Source organism: Lepidochelys olivacea (assembly GCF_965140295.1).
Source record: "Lepidochelys olivacea isolate rLepOli2 genome assembly, chromosome: 4".
In the NCBI taxonomy this organism is placed as follows: Eukaryota; Metazoa; Chordata; order Testudines; family Cheloniidae; genus Lepidochelys; species Lepidochelys olivacea.
Window position 1 is genome coordinate 31,023,930 of NC_140414.1, and position 13,537 is coordinate 31,037,466.

The 13,537-nt window shown below is 41.1% G+C and overlaps 1 protein-coding gene across 1 annotated transcript in view; it reads right to left on the reverse strand.

The window, feature by feature from the left end:
* Positions 1-13,537, reverse strand: part of UNC5C (unc-5 netrin receptor C) — a 362,184-nt gene that overhangs the window by 54,059 nt on the left and 294,588 nt on the right. The window contains exons 8-11 of the mRNA XM_084626036.1: positions 10,042-10,098; positions 8,101-8,292; positions 6,449-6,793; positions 3,755-3,842 (exon numbers count right to left, since the gene is read on the reverse strand). Of these exons, the coding sequence (XP_084482162.1) occupies positions 3,755-3,842; positions 6,449-6,793; positions 8,101-8,292; positions 10,042-10,098 (682 nt within the window). The remainder of the gene's footprint in view (positions 1-3,754; positions 3,843-6,448; positions 6,794-8,100; positions 8,293-10,041; positions 10,099-13,537) is intronic.

A 13,537-nucleotide genomic window follows, 5' to 3' on the forward strand; every position in this document is an offset into this window, starting at 1 on the left:
AACTGCAAGACCTCCTCCTTCCATTTATGCCTTCATACACACACATTTATTCTGCTTCTCAGGTAGCACTACTTTAAACATGCCCTCTCCAAGATGATTTTATGCACAGTACCACCTGCAGTGCAACTGCTATCATGACTCATGTAGAGTGGATTTTATGGCCTCTAAAGGAAAGTCAAAACAAGGATTGGCCTGCTACGTTGGGTGCCCATCACTGAATGGGAGAAGAGGCAATGATTCCTTCCATGTCTGAAGAAGAACTAGCAGGAGTAATTTCTGGGTGACTCATTTGCACACACTCTGCCTTCCAGAAGGAAGTGAAACAGTGGAGAAGGGCAGAGAAATTTAATGTAGGACACTATCTCAGCTGCACCATTCAAATAAAGCCACAGGAAAGTCTCCTTGGGTTAGCTAGAGTTTCCCTCTTCAAGAGATGGACACTTTTTCAGTACAGGTTGCTAGTCTTTTTAAAAATATAGCCCAAAGTAACATGGAAAAAAATCAATATGGCATGTGAATATAGACGAGGCCATTTTTGTAATTAGCCATTTTCAAAACAGAGGGCATGAATAATGTAAGCATGAAGGTCTTTTTTATTTAATTTTTCTTTAAACAGATTATGTTTCACATGGTTCAAAAGACTAGCAAGCCAGAGAACAGTGCTCAGTATTGTTCGGTGTATAAACAGCTGTGGCTAAGTGCATAACAAAAGCTATCAAAGGGCTGAGCCAAAAAATGGATTTAGCTATAAGGAGGAGAAAGAGGCATAACACTGTGTAATGATTACTTAGTTCTGCATTTGTCATTTAGTCTTTGTGCACGTTATTCCAGCCTAACGAATAGGATTTCTCCTTTCTCTTCAGCAGGTTTGCTCAAATTGCTGCTAGTAATACCTTGCCCTTTTAGGCCTCCTTTCTGCCAACATTAAGGGCCAGACTGTGACATGGACCACATGCCGGGAAGTAAGGAGTAAGGAGCACTTTTGTATATCAGGATGCCAGTTACCTAGCCCCTGTGTCTGGGTGTCTAGGAGGAAGCAGGACTACATTTTCTCCCTTGGGCAGGAAGGGGGGGGAACAGGTAGAGCCTTGGCTCCATTCCCTACTCATTGGCTGGAGTAGTTGAGCCAGTGCAGGGTTAGATAATATTTTGCTAATGGTAGAGGGCAGCCGAAAATTGCTATTCCCTGGGAGCAAGCAAGGTATTGAGATTCAGCAGTGTGTCTCAGAATGACGATGTTGAATCACTCTTCCTGGGGTGATATAGCCTATGTCTCACCCCAGGCTCTGAATGTGTGCCAAAGGTAATAATCTAGCCCTAAGTAACTTGTCCTAGGTCACAGAGAAGGTTAGGTGAAGAGAGGAGAATATCAAACTGGAAGTTCTCACTCTCAGCCCTCTGTTAGAACCACTAGGTATTATGGTGACAGGTTTCAGAGTGGTAGCTCGGTTAGTCAGTATCAGACAGGCCAATCCTCGCTTCCAGACAGCCCCACAACCTGAAGCAAATACTCACCAGCAACTACACACCACATGACAAAAACACTAACCCAGGAACCAAACCCTGCAACAAACCCCGGTGCCAACTCTGTCCACATATCTATTCAAGGGACACCATCACAGGACATAACCACATCAGCCACACTATCAGGAGCTCGTTCACCTACACATCTCCCAATGTGATATGTACCAGCAAGGCCACTCTGCCATGTACATTGGCCAAACTGGACAGTCTCTACGCAAAAGAATAAATGAACACAAATCTGACATCAGGAATTATAACGTTCAAAAACCAGTAGGAGAACACTTCAGTCTCCCTGGTCACTCAATAACAGACTTAAAAGTGGCAATTCTTCAACAAAAAAACTTCAGAAACAGACTCCAATGTGAAATTGCAGACCTGGAATTCATTTGCAAACTGGACACCATCAAATTAGGCCTGAATAAAAAATGGGAGTGGATGGTCATTACAAAAACTAATTTCCCCATACTCATTTCCCCCTACTGTTACTCACACCTTCTTGTCAACTGTTTGAAATGTGCCACCCTCATTACCACTACAAAGGTGATTTTTCCTCTCTTGGTATGCTACTGTTAATTGAATTGTCTTGTTAGCACTGACCCCCCACTTGGTAAGGCAACTCCCACCTTTTCATGTACTGTGTATATATACCTGCTACTGTATTTTCCATTCCATGCATCTGATGAAGTGGGTTTTAGTCCATGAAAGCTTATGTCCAAATAAATTTGTTAGTCTCTAAGGTGCCACAAGGACTCCTCATTGTTTTAGGTATTATGGGTAAAACTTTCAAAAATGCCCAGGAGCCTCATTTACAAAGCTATTTAGGCACCTTAAAGATGCTGAGAGGAGCCCAGTGGGATTGAAAAAAAGTGACTATGAAGGTACACTGCACTTGCTTAGATGCTTTTGAAAATCCCACTAGGTACCTACCTGCATCTTTTGACACCTAAACACCTTTGTAAATCTATCCCTAGGTGACTTGGGCACTTATAAACCTAAGTCTCATTGTCTTTCACAAGACTTAAGGGGAGCGCTTCAAAGTCACAAACAACACTTAGGCACAAAATTGTATGTGCCTAAATACCATCTGGGCCTTTGAAAGTCTCTCCCTTAGGTTCCAAAGTGCTTAACTCCCTTTTGAAAATGGGGTTTAGTCTTTAATTACTAAGGCGTTTCTGAAAATTTTACCTGACCTCAGACTCTGTCCGCATTCTGAATCATATTTTAGTGAGTTAACTAGCAAGTACTTTTCATTTTCCTGTATTAAAATGGGCTCTTATTTCATAAAATGATAGCTTGGTAGAAATTTGATGGTGATGATAATAATTAATCATTTGAACAGGCTATCAGAGGGCTGCATCCTAATCCTGGCTTAACACTTAGCATGTCCTCCCCTCAGCTTCACATCTGGTTTCAGAGGCTTGTGTCAAGACTGCAAACAAGCTGGGAGCCACGGAGGGAAGGAATTTCTTCCAGTGCTGGCCCTCTTTAGAGTCGGTCTTCTGAAGAGGAAGGCATGGGCCTGGTGAGGGGTGTATGAAGCTCAGCTGGAAAGTGCCTCCCATTTGGCTGGGAAAGTGGCAGGGAATTCTAGAGAGGTGATATGCTGACGAAGTAGCTTGAACCTGGACAGTTGCACAGGCACACAAGGTTGGCAAGCCTGTGCTAATTGTGATATGTAGCCTCAGCTCTGAATAGTGGGTAGCATGGAGTTGCAGTGACCCAAGCCATGCCTCAAAACGGTGCTCTCTGGTGGGCACAGGAGGCAATGCACAGGCTATAGCATCCCTATGGATAACCCAATGTACCCTCTTATCCTTTCCCAACCACTGCTTCCTCCACTGGGATTTGTGGTCCCCAGGGCAGCATGGAGCATGCAGCCCTTTTCCCTCCTCTATTCAACTGTGCAAAGGCGCTTTGCAGAAGGTTACCACACTCTCTTCCTGCTGCACTTAATTCTTGCTATTCATTATTCTCACTTCTAACTTGGATTCTGCCTCCCCTAAACTTGAAAGCTTTTTACAGAACCTATAAAAAGCAAATATCAGAGCTGGCTCTGTGGCCGGGTTATCCTCAGCTCTGACCTGTGTCTGCTTTAAAACCAATAAGCAGCCTCAACACTATTGGCTTTGCATAAATATCTGCTGATCAGAGATTGTAGTTAGTATATTTTCTCAGTCCTGTTCTCCATAATTAGTACTCAAGCAAATTAACTGCAAGTAGAGTCTTTTACCTCATGTTCTCCTTCCTGTGAACTGTCAAATACATTTCATAGACTCTTCCCGGGGGAACAGCCCCGGCAGGGATCAGCAAACTTACGCCTGTAAAACAGAAGAGACACAAATAAAAGGAAGTGGAGAAAGAGAGGCAACCAGGTCTCTGACGAAGAATGACAGGAGATTTGATGATGCCCTACATACCAGATTCCCAATCAACCCCGAAGAAATAAGGTAATATTTACTGTCGCCCTGGCTTCTGTATCTGTCACTTGATTGGTTACCGGTTCCTCCCATGTGTCTGTTTTGAATTACTGGAGTGGAGAACTGGATATTTCCCCTCCCCCTTTGTTTTATTTAAGGAACAAACAGATGGCTACTCTGTTGCCTACTTTGTAAAATGGGGGGAAAACCAACAATTCTGTCTAAAATTTCAAACAGCTGCAATGGAACATCTCTTCCCAGGCATTTCTTTTTTAACAAAAAACAACAAAACCCCAAAACAACAGAGTACTGGCCCAGGAAACAACAAGAGCCATTTCTTTCTGAGAGGAGCTGGTCATGTGGTCAGCATCCAGTGTTTAGAGGTACTTAACTTCTAATTACTCAATAGTTAGGACAAAATGGGGATACTTGACATCCCTTATATGCCCATTCATAAAGAGTGGTCCAGATTCCAATACCCAGTCTTGGCCGGTCAAGTCTGCCCTGCACTGAACACAAGTTAGTGGCAATTAGTGATGTGTTTGATTGCAGTGCATTGTGCCTTCGTGATGGCAGTTTCACAGATGTAGTGACTGGCTCCCCAGAAAATGGACAGTTCTTTTTACCACGAGGCACAAGTACTCAGTAGTCCACGCAGCCGGGCAATTCTGGACCAGCTGCCATTGCTGAACTGGAGCGATCAGTAATCTATGGTAGGGATTTTAGTTTCTCCTGCATAAAATTATAACTGGACAGCTGAAGCAAACCTATTAACAGAATATTCACAAGGATATTAGTGTGAGAGTGAGTGTCAGAGTGAGAGTGAGTGAGAGAGAGAAAGAGAGAGAGGAAATGGCCTTACAAAATGATTTACCGGACAGTCCTAATCAATATATGAATAGTTTGGGGCCTGGCTACATGAAACCACCTCTCTCTCTATGCAGTACATCCACTCTTGTGACCAGTGGATGTGTTTGAGCTGGAGTCCCTCCCCATTGTTTTAAAAGGGAAGGTACAGCTGGCAGGCTGTTTTTCATGAATGCCTTTTGACTTCGGAACTTGTTTCCCTGTGGGTCTGTCACAGCCCAGGTACATTAAGCTTCTGGGCATGCTGCCTCACCCATGTATTTCCTCAGATGTGCAGGGAGGGATTATAGGGACTTTTGACTGTTAATTGGTAGGTAAATATTACTGGAAGCCCACCGTATTGGGTTAGAGCTGATGGATATATTTGTTCCTGTTTGTTTTAATTATTTTTAAAGTGCCCCTAGCAATAGATATGTACTTCTTCACCTACAAACTGAAATTAATATGTGAATTAAATTATATATGTCTAACAGACTTAGGAGCACATGTGGAAAGCACAGTGTAAAGTAACCTGAGAACAAATTGCCCTCTAAACTAGAAGAGCCTGAACTTCAGGTCTACAGCACTATAGACTAGATTTTGAGCAGAGCTCAGCAAACCACAATCAGGCCAGATTTTGTTTTTCTCCAGAACAGCTCAGCACCCATTTAGGCCCCTAAATGAAACACATTCGATTTTCAAAAGCATTCAGCATCCAGTAAGAAGAATAGGGATCACCAGAGGCTAAGGGGTTTTGGAAATCTAACCATTTCATTTGGTATCTAAATAGGAATGCAGTTGTGTTTTTTGTTTGTTTCTTTTAAATCTGGTCCTGGTTGCAGGTGCTGAGAACTTAAGAAGCTGGCCCTGAATGTGGTGAAAATTTGGTATTCTACCAGATTTGAATATCCACCCCAGCCCACTTCTCTTAATAGCCCATCACACTGAAGCTGGATTAACTGAAAATTTTGGTTAACTGGAGTCCTGCTATCCAGCTAAGTAACAGCGTAGCCGTTTTCCAAGTTGTAAACATAACTTAGTTTTTTTTCCCCCTTTACTAACTTGTGCTGTTCCTGAAAACCTTCTAAGAAAGAAATATGAAAAAGACACTCTTAATGTCCTGGTTTCCTTTGCCATGTAATCTCTGTTAGGCAAACTATTCAATCACCTGCAGAAAATTAGTATTCTGCTGTCTTGATTCAGCATTGCACGGTCTGCAGTACACTGGAACTGGAACAACTGATTTGTTTTCTAATTAATTTGTCCTTTTTATGTACGATAACAAAAGTGAGTCTTTCTGTCTTGAAGTTGGGTTGTTTGGATTTTTGGGCGGATCTATATGAAAGGAAAAGGTCAAGGATGCTGAATCCCACTTCACACAGGGAAGTTCCGAGGTCTAAGGAAGGAAGTGGTCACAGTCTTCTGATTTGTTGTTAAAGAAGACCAGGACTTTTGGGAAAGGATATGTGAAATAGCTGAGTTAAACCTGAATGGAAAAAAAAATGCTGTTTGAGCTAAACACAGAAAAGGCAGATTCCAAGCAGCGACCTTGTTTTTTCTGCCGAAAAGAACAGATAGAAGGTATTGCTTAAAACCACCAAACCACCACCACTTTTGAAATCTCACTCGGTACCTCTGAAGCTGATATGTGCAGTACTTACCTGAACTGGGAATAATCAGGTGACCCCCAAGGGAGTTGAAGGTGCCAAAAGCAGTGCATGATGGGTCTGTTTGCCGAGCAAGACTCTGGTTCTTCACATTCAGGGTCTCGTTTTCCAGCAGAGACTGAGTTACCTGTGGGGATAACTTGGATGAGAAGTCAGACAGGTCGTCCTGGGGAGTGACTGCACTCGAGGTACTATAGACCTTGATCTTCAGGTTGGGCAGTGGATCAAGGATTGGAGAGTTGGTCATTGGGATTTTATCAGAGACATCATGCAAGGCGTAGACAGGACCTCTGTACATGGCTGCAGCAGATGTGAGGTCTGGTGGCACTGCCAGGAGATCTGTGTTAGAAATGAGAAAAAACAACACAGTGTTACCCACGGCTGTATCCCCATCGTTGAGGACTTCCTTCTGCGTGAAGATTTAGTGGTTCCATTCTATTCGTGTCTTCATACTGAAGGGAATGATGAGCAAAGCCCTAACGGACTGACATTCTTCTCCTTTTGTATCCATCCACACATCTCCAGGGGTTTACATAGGCCCTATAGCTACAGAATCTAATTGCTGCACAAACCTGAAGTGCAACCCTACTCCAAGGATTTTTAACATGTATTCTTTTCCAGTCTGCACTCTGACTTCAAATATGACACGCCAGGCCTTAGTACAAAAGACTCACTATGACAAAACCAGTTGTATTAATTAATGGTCCTTCCATAAATGCTAAGTATGAGAATCATTAACCTATTTATTCAACTAGTCCAAAGACAGAATGATAGAAAGAAGAGATAGAAAAGACCGATGGGGTCATCTTCCTCGTCACCCACAGCCAATGCAGGATTGTCACCAGTGGTATGTTGTACAGTGCCTTCTGCAGCTTAGCTTTAAACAAATCCTTGGCAAAGGAAGTGCTGCTCCTGCTAATGTTCCATTTTTAGAACTCTACTAGCCAGTTTTACTTTTTTCTTGATGTAACTTTAATACACAAAGAATGACATCAAAAGCCAGAAGTTTCAGCCCAAATAATGTGTAGCTTCCAAGAGCCAGTCTTGGCTTTGTGTGTGTTCATTTTCTGTCCGATGATGTCTGCAAATAATTATGCTATTATTAACTGGTGACAGACATTTTGACCATTATATTATGTTTTCCACCCACTGAACCTTGCGCCTTGTTTACACAGAGCAATGTTTCATCTCTGAGTAGTAAATACCTCTCACACCTCTCTCCATGCAGTCAGAGAGGTCACAGTAAATATGATTATCAGACAGTAAAATGGGAAATATAATGTGATGGAATTACTTTAATAGAGTATTATTCTAAGACATGGTAGAGTGAATCCTGTTTCTGTTGTAGCCAATGATGTATTTGTCACTGACTTATATACAAACCCTTATTTCTTCGTGTCTCTGTGTGTCTCTCTCACTCTTTTTCTCCTGAAGTTTATACTCCTCTGTTTCATGCTCTAGAGTAGGTCTGAAAAATCCCAGCGTAAGTTTTTAGCACTTGACTATAAGAAACAAATGAGCATAACCTTTCTTTTTTCTATGAAGGGACAACTAGCATCTAGCAAATATAATTCATACAACCCTGAAGACCATTTCCTTACGGCATCTGCCTGAATTGATCTACGTGAAATGAAATGACAACTAACCTTGTCTTGCAGCCTTGATGTTAACGGGTTGGAATCCGCCATTTAGTGCTGAGGAGTCTATAATATCTGACTCAAAGTCACGGTGGTTCTTCCGGTACACAAACAGTGCCACAATCACTGAAATAGCCAGGCACACGATTACAGCTATCACAATGCCAACGTAGAGAGCTACGTCATCTGAGTCAGGAGCAGCTGGAGGGACAAAAGGATGAAACATTGTTCAGCGGTATCTGGTCACAGGAATTTCCAATAATATACATCCATATCACTATCATTTCCTTCAGACATTTGTTACCTTTTTTATAGCTTAACTGAAAATCCACCTCCAAAGCTGTATAACAGGGCTGTTCCCTTTCAGTGGAAAAATTATCCTAGATTTTTCTTAGCTATTTTCTCATGCTTTATATAGCTATCTATCTAGTAACTAGGCAGCATAACAAACCATTTATAACTAGACTTATAAAGCAAATTTAGCTAAAGGGGCTATAACACCATAGCAATTCCTGGTGAAAAATTCAATGTTAATTTAGTGGTACATTGGATAACAAAAAGGTTTTTTACTTCATGTCTTACTTTAAAAATAAAAGGCCACTTTTTGTGGACACGCCTGACATGTCCTGATAATGTGTGTGTACTGAGTTAGAATATTCTTCTAAGTGTAATATTCCAAGTCATTAGTTTCTTTCCAGAGCATGTCCTACCTCCCCCTACACCCCATTTGAGACAAAAATCCTGCAAAAACAGAGCAAAACAAATGCTGAGATCTCATTAGTGGAAAGAGACAAACGCTTGGACAAATGCTGAAGCAAGCACCATTTACTGAAAGCAAAATTCAACGAGGAATACCATAATTTACAAAAGGCAGCCAAATTCACTGTAGGTCTCCTTTGGGAACAAGGCCTGCCCATGAGATTTTTGCTATCTGTTTCTACCATAACTTTGGAGCTAATCCCAGGGTAATACCTAGCACCACTTTCTACCAGATATGTTTCCAAAAGGCCTGAATACATGATCAAAAATTGATGTATTGTGTGTGTCGCGAAATATTCCACTGTTAGAGGAAGCATACAGAGCGAAGAAACTGCAAACAGATCAAATCTTTCTCGTGCACTATTTTGGTTTAATATAGAGCATGTGAAAGAATTTTTTTGTTCTCTGCTTTCCCAAGGTGTAAGCCAGTCTCCCTTGCAGGTGAGATATGGCAGATGTTGAAAGGGACTCATTAAACTATCTGCTCTTAGCTATTATGTATTCTTAAAATCTCCATTGTTCAAAATGCAACCCACTTTTGTCCATCAACAGGTTCTCAGGAAGCAGAATTCTGAGTTCCAGCCTGAAGATGCTATATCTCCTCCATATTCTCTCTCTCTTTTTAACCAAACATTTATAATAATTTCATATTTGACAGTTTCCTACTCCTCCTTAGATATGAATAGGCTTCTCCCTTTCATTTCTGGCTTTCAAGCACCAGTTAATCCCCTTTCCTTTATCCATCTATTAATGACGACAGTCATCATGCCACACGAGCCGATTGCAATGTTGTTGTAGTCGTGTCAGTCCTAGGATATGAGAGAGACAAGGTGGGTGATGTAATATCTTCTGTTGGACCATTGTCTGTTGGTGGAAGAGACAAGCTTTCAAGCTAAATAGACTTGAAGTCTGAAGAAGAGTTCTGTGTATCTGGAAACCTTGTCTCTTCCACCCACAGAAGTTGGTCCAATAAAAGATATGAACTCACCGACTTTATTTCTCTCACGTGAGTCTATTGGCAATTATAACACTGCCACTCCTTCCCTCCCAGTAAGCAAGCAGGATGCAACTCACGCTGTACATTAGGCCCCTCTTTCCCGATGCACATGTATCGGGGCTACAAGTAAACCTTGAACCAAATAACAGCATCTCATCAGTAACCAGAAACATAAAATCAAACATTAAACTTACAAGAAAATCCATATTCATTCTGGGTTCTCTGTTCAGTTGAAATAGGATAAATGAAACCTTAAAAAGAAAGAAATTAAACAAAAATGGGAACAAAATTAAATTAATGAAGGGAACCAAAAAAAGGAAAGCATGAAAAATGGTTTAATTAAAAAAAAAAAAAAAAAAAAAAAAGAAGGAAAAGAAATCCATGGTACTTTACAATTCTGATTCAGCACAGAATTATGATTTTGTATCTCCTGTCTGCTCCAGAGCCTCACTAAGAATTAATAAGTAGGCAGATTGAATTTCAGAGCCAAAATCGGTCTCGAGTCACTAACTTTGGAGTGCTTAAAGTCTTTCTTTTATTGAGCATAAACTCTAATGGATCTAATTTATTTCAGACATCAAGCATCATTAGCATATGGGAAGTCTTTTTTCCCTACCCTTGCCATATGGTTTAATTCCCAGGACATTTTCAGTCAGGCTCTAAACAGTTTTTTTATTTAATTATAGTGGCTTGCTGTTGGTCTAATAGAGCTAAAGGAGACTTGTCGTCATTGGTCAGAGGTTAAATACCCATTTGCTGGGCAAAGCCCATACAGAAAACCCTCTTTCTGGATTTCCTTGGAATTATTTTATCCTGTCTCTAATAGGAATCCAATAGGAATTCCACAGGGTGCAAGCAAATTGAACTGGAAACTGAATGTGTTCGATTTGAAATCATTATAAAATCAATAGAGGACCTGGGGTCAGAAAGTTAGTTATTTTAAATCTTTGAAGGCATAGTGTAATATTGATAAAATCGTAACATAATTCAGTTTTATTCCAAAACAGATCAACAGTAACAGTATCTCTTTCTTTCTTTTATTCCCTTTCCAGCTCCTACAATAATATAGGAGCACTTTTTCTCTTCCAGTTGCTCTAGCTGGTTTGCGTCATAACCCTATGAAGTAGGCATTTATTTTATTCCCTTTTTACCAGTGCAGAAAATGCGTCAGAGGGTCCAAGACTGCTCCCGTGGAAGTCAATCATGTCTGGAGAGGTAAATGACATGCCCCATGCAACAGAGGGAATCATTGTCAGAGCTGAAGTGAGAACTCCGGAGGGCCTGACTCCCTTTCCTGTGCTCAGGCTGTGACACTTTTAAAGCCATACTATAAAAATACCAAGTGTTTATGAAAGCTAACTACCTGTCCCATAACGATGTAATTAACTGAAACACTAGAGGCAAGCAGAGGTATTCTTTATGACAGAAGCGCTTTGCTGCAGCGCCATGGGACAGCATTATGCTTTACTTCCCAGCAATGATTCCAGGCTTGTGCTTACTTTTATAAATATTACATTCCTCACGCATTTGTATGATTCCTTGAGGCAGGTTTGCCTGTTTGCATTTTTAACATGCGTGCTTGATCTTTAGTAATAATTGTTTCTCTCCCGTACTAGTGAACTCAGAACACTGGAGTTTAGGACATGAAAAGAATGTAAGGAGAGAAGAGAGAAAAGGTGGGTGAGTTAATATCTTGTATTGAACCAACTTCTGTTGGTGAGAGAGACAAACTTTTGAGCTTCCAAAGAGCTCTTCTTAAGGAGAGAAGTCAGGCAAGCAACTGCTGAAAGTCTGGGGCAGTGAGAGCACAGTTAGTCAGTCCCTGGTTGGGAAACCATCAGTTCATGCTTGTGTTTGAAGCTGCACCAGTGTCACCATGCAATATGCAAATTTCAGGGATTTGGTGGAAACCTGAAGACATCTTGGTCTATTGTGGGGAGGTGATACAGAACTGAATTTGCTCTCAATGACACTGGTGTAACATCAGTGGAATTGCTCGGGATTTATTAAACTCAGTGAGAGAAGAATTCGGTCTTAGATGTCCTCCCTGCTGGAGACAAAGATGCCTTCTGGAATCCAGCCAATAGATGGAGCTATAACAGGAAAATTCCCTGAAAGCCAAAAAAATGATGTCGCATTAAAGGGGAACTGAGCAGCTGTTTTTCGTTTTGTTTTAACCTGGCAAGTTTTGAGTTCAGGGTCCTGTGTTACCCTTACTATGGTTGATGAGATATAGTAACTACCACGCAAAAGAGATCAAATAGCTGCAGAACTTGCACTATTCTAGGTGTTCCTGATAGCATCATCTGTGGTTGGGGAAACAGCAACCTGAATTCATGTCTTCGTGGGTAAGTAAGCACAGAGATGATTTTAAATATTCTGGGTCAAATTTATCCTGATGTGACTACACCATAGATTTCTATTTGTTAAAAATATGTATTTGCAACTTCTAACTCTATATACACTCTGCTACTGATTAATTTAAAACAGTAGAACTTTTATGAAAAGGCAGCTACATAATACTGGCATCCTCTTATCTAGAAGATCTGCTTTATGGGAGTATTGAAAGTCCTATCTATTTACTTAAATGGAAAAAATAAAGCTTTACTACTTGCTAGGCCTGCTAGCCTTTCAAAGCCAATACAGCGAAGACAAAGCAGCTGGATTCTATTCCCTCCTGTGCATCAGCGACTGAACTGGTTACTACATTCCAATCAGCTGCATCTGTGCAAACCCACATTGGCTTGCACAGGTGCCAGTGAAGGCATAATTTAGGCCTGCAGAATTTTCATTCTTGTTTATGACGTTTATTCCAGGCTTGACTTTCAGAGTGCAGGTTGAATTTTGCAGAACAATTGAGCATAACTGGTTTGGAAATCGTTGAGAGATAATAAGCATGGAGCCCTCCCGTGCCATTTTTACAGAGTCACAATTCAAAGTAAAACTGCACTTTTAAACAGCTTTAAAAAAAAAGAGCTTTTCCTTTCACTTTTAAAAAAGGGAGAGAATTCAAATGGCAGAGACAAGCAGAAGGCTCGAGGACACACTCTGATGACGGTGGCAGTGGGGGATATCAGATTATTGCCACCCTCCCAGAATGACAACATGGGTATCTCTTTAGACTGTTGGTTTTCATGTTGGCCCATCTGATCCCACTCTCAGACAACGAGCAAGGACATTCTCTTCAGATAATGAGGCAAACCCGCTGAGATTAGTACCTGTGATAATGAAAAATGGCTTCCCTCCCATCTTCAGAGAGAGTGCTATGCAAAATGATATCCCCCTTCCCCCAACCGGTTGTATCAGTAGTGCTGTTTGCCAAGTACCTAAGGGACTTCTACTGGTATTATGAAAATTGTAAATGAGGGGAACTAAGAAAGGTGCTGTTAACAGGCTTTGACTCTCCTGCTGGTGCTGCTGACTCATGCATTGAACAGCTGGTTTCACAGTCAGTAACTTGCTTTGAGGAAAGTAACTTAAGCCTCTTCACATGGCTTGTTATAAAATGTAACATTTCCAAAGGTTCTCTTGGTGCTTTGTTGTTTACCTCTTGTGTGCGTTACTGCTGGAAGAATAAAAATATGAATAATTGTACTTTACACTTACATAGGGCCTTCCATCTGAAGATCTCAGATGCTTTGCAAAGTGAGGTATTTATTATTCCCATTTTACATACAGAAAAATAGTAAC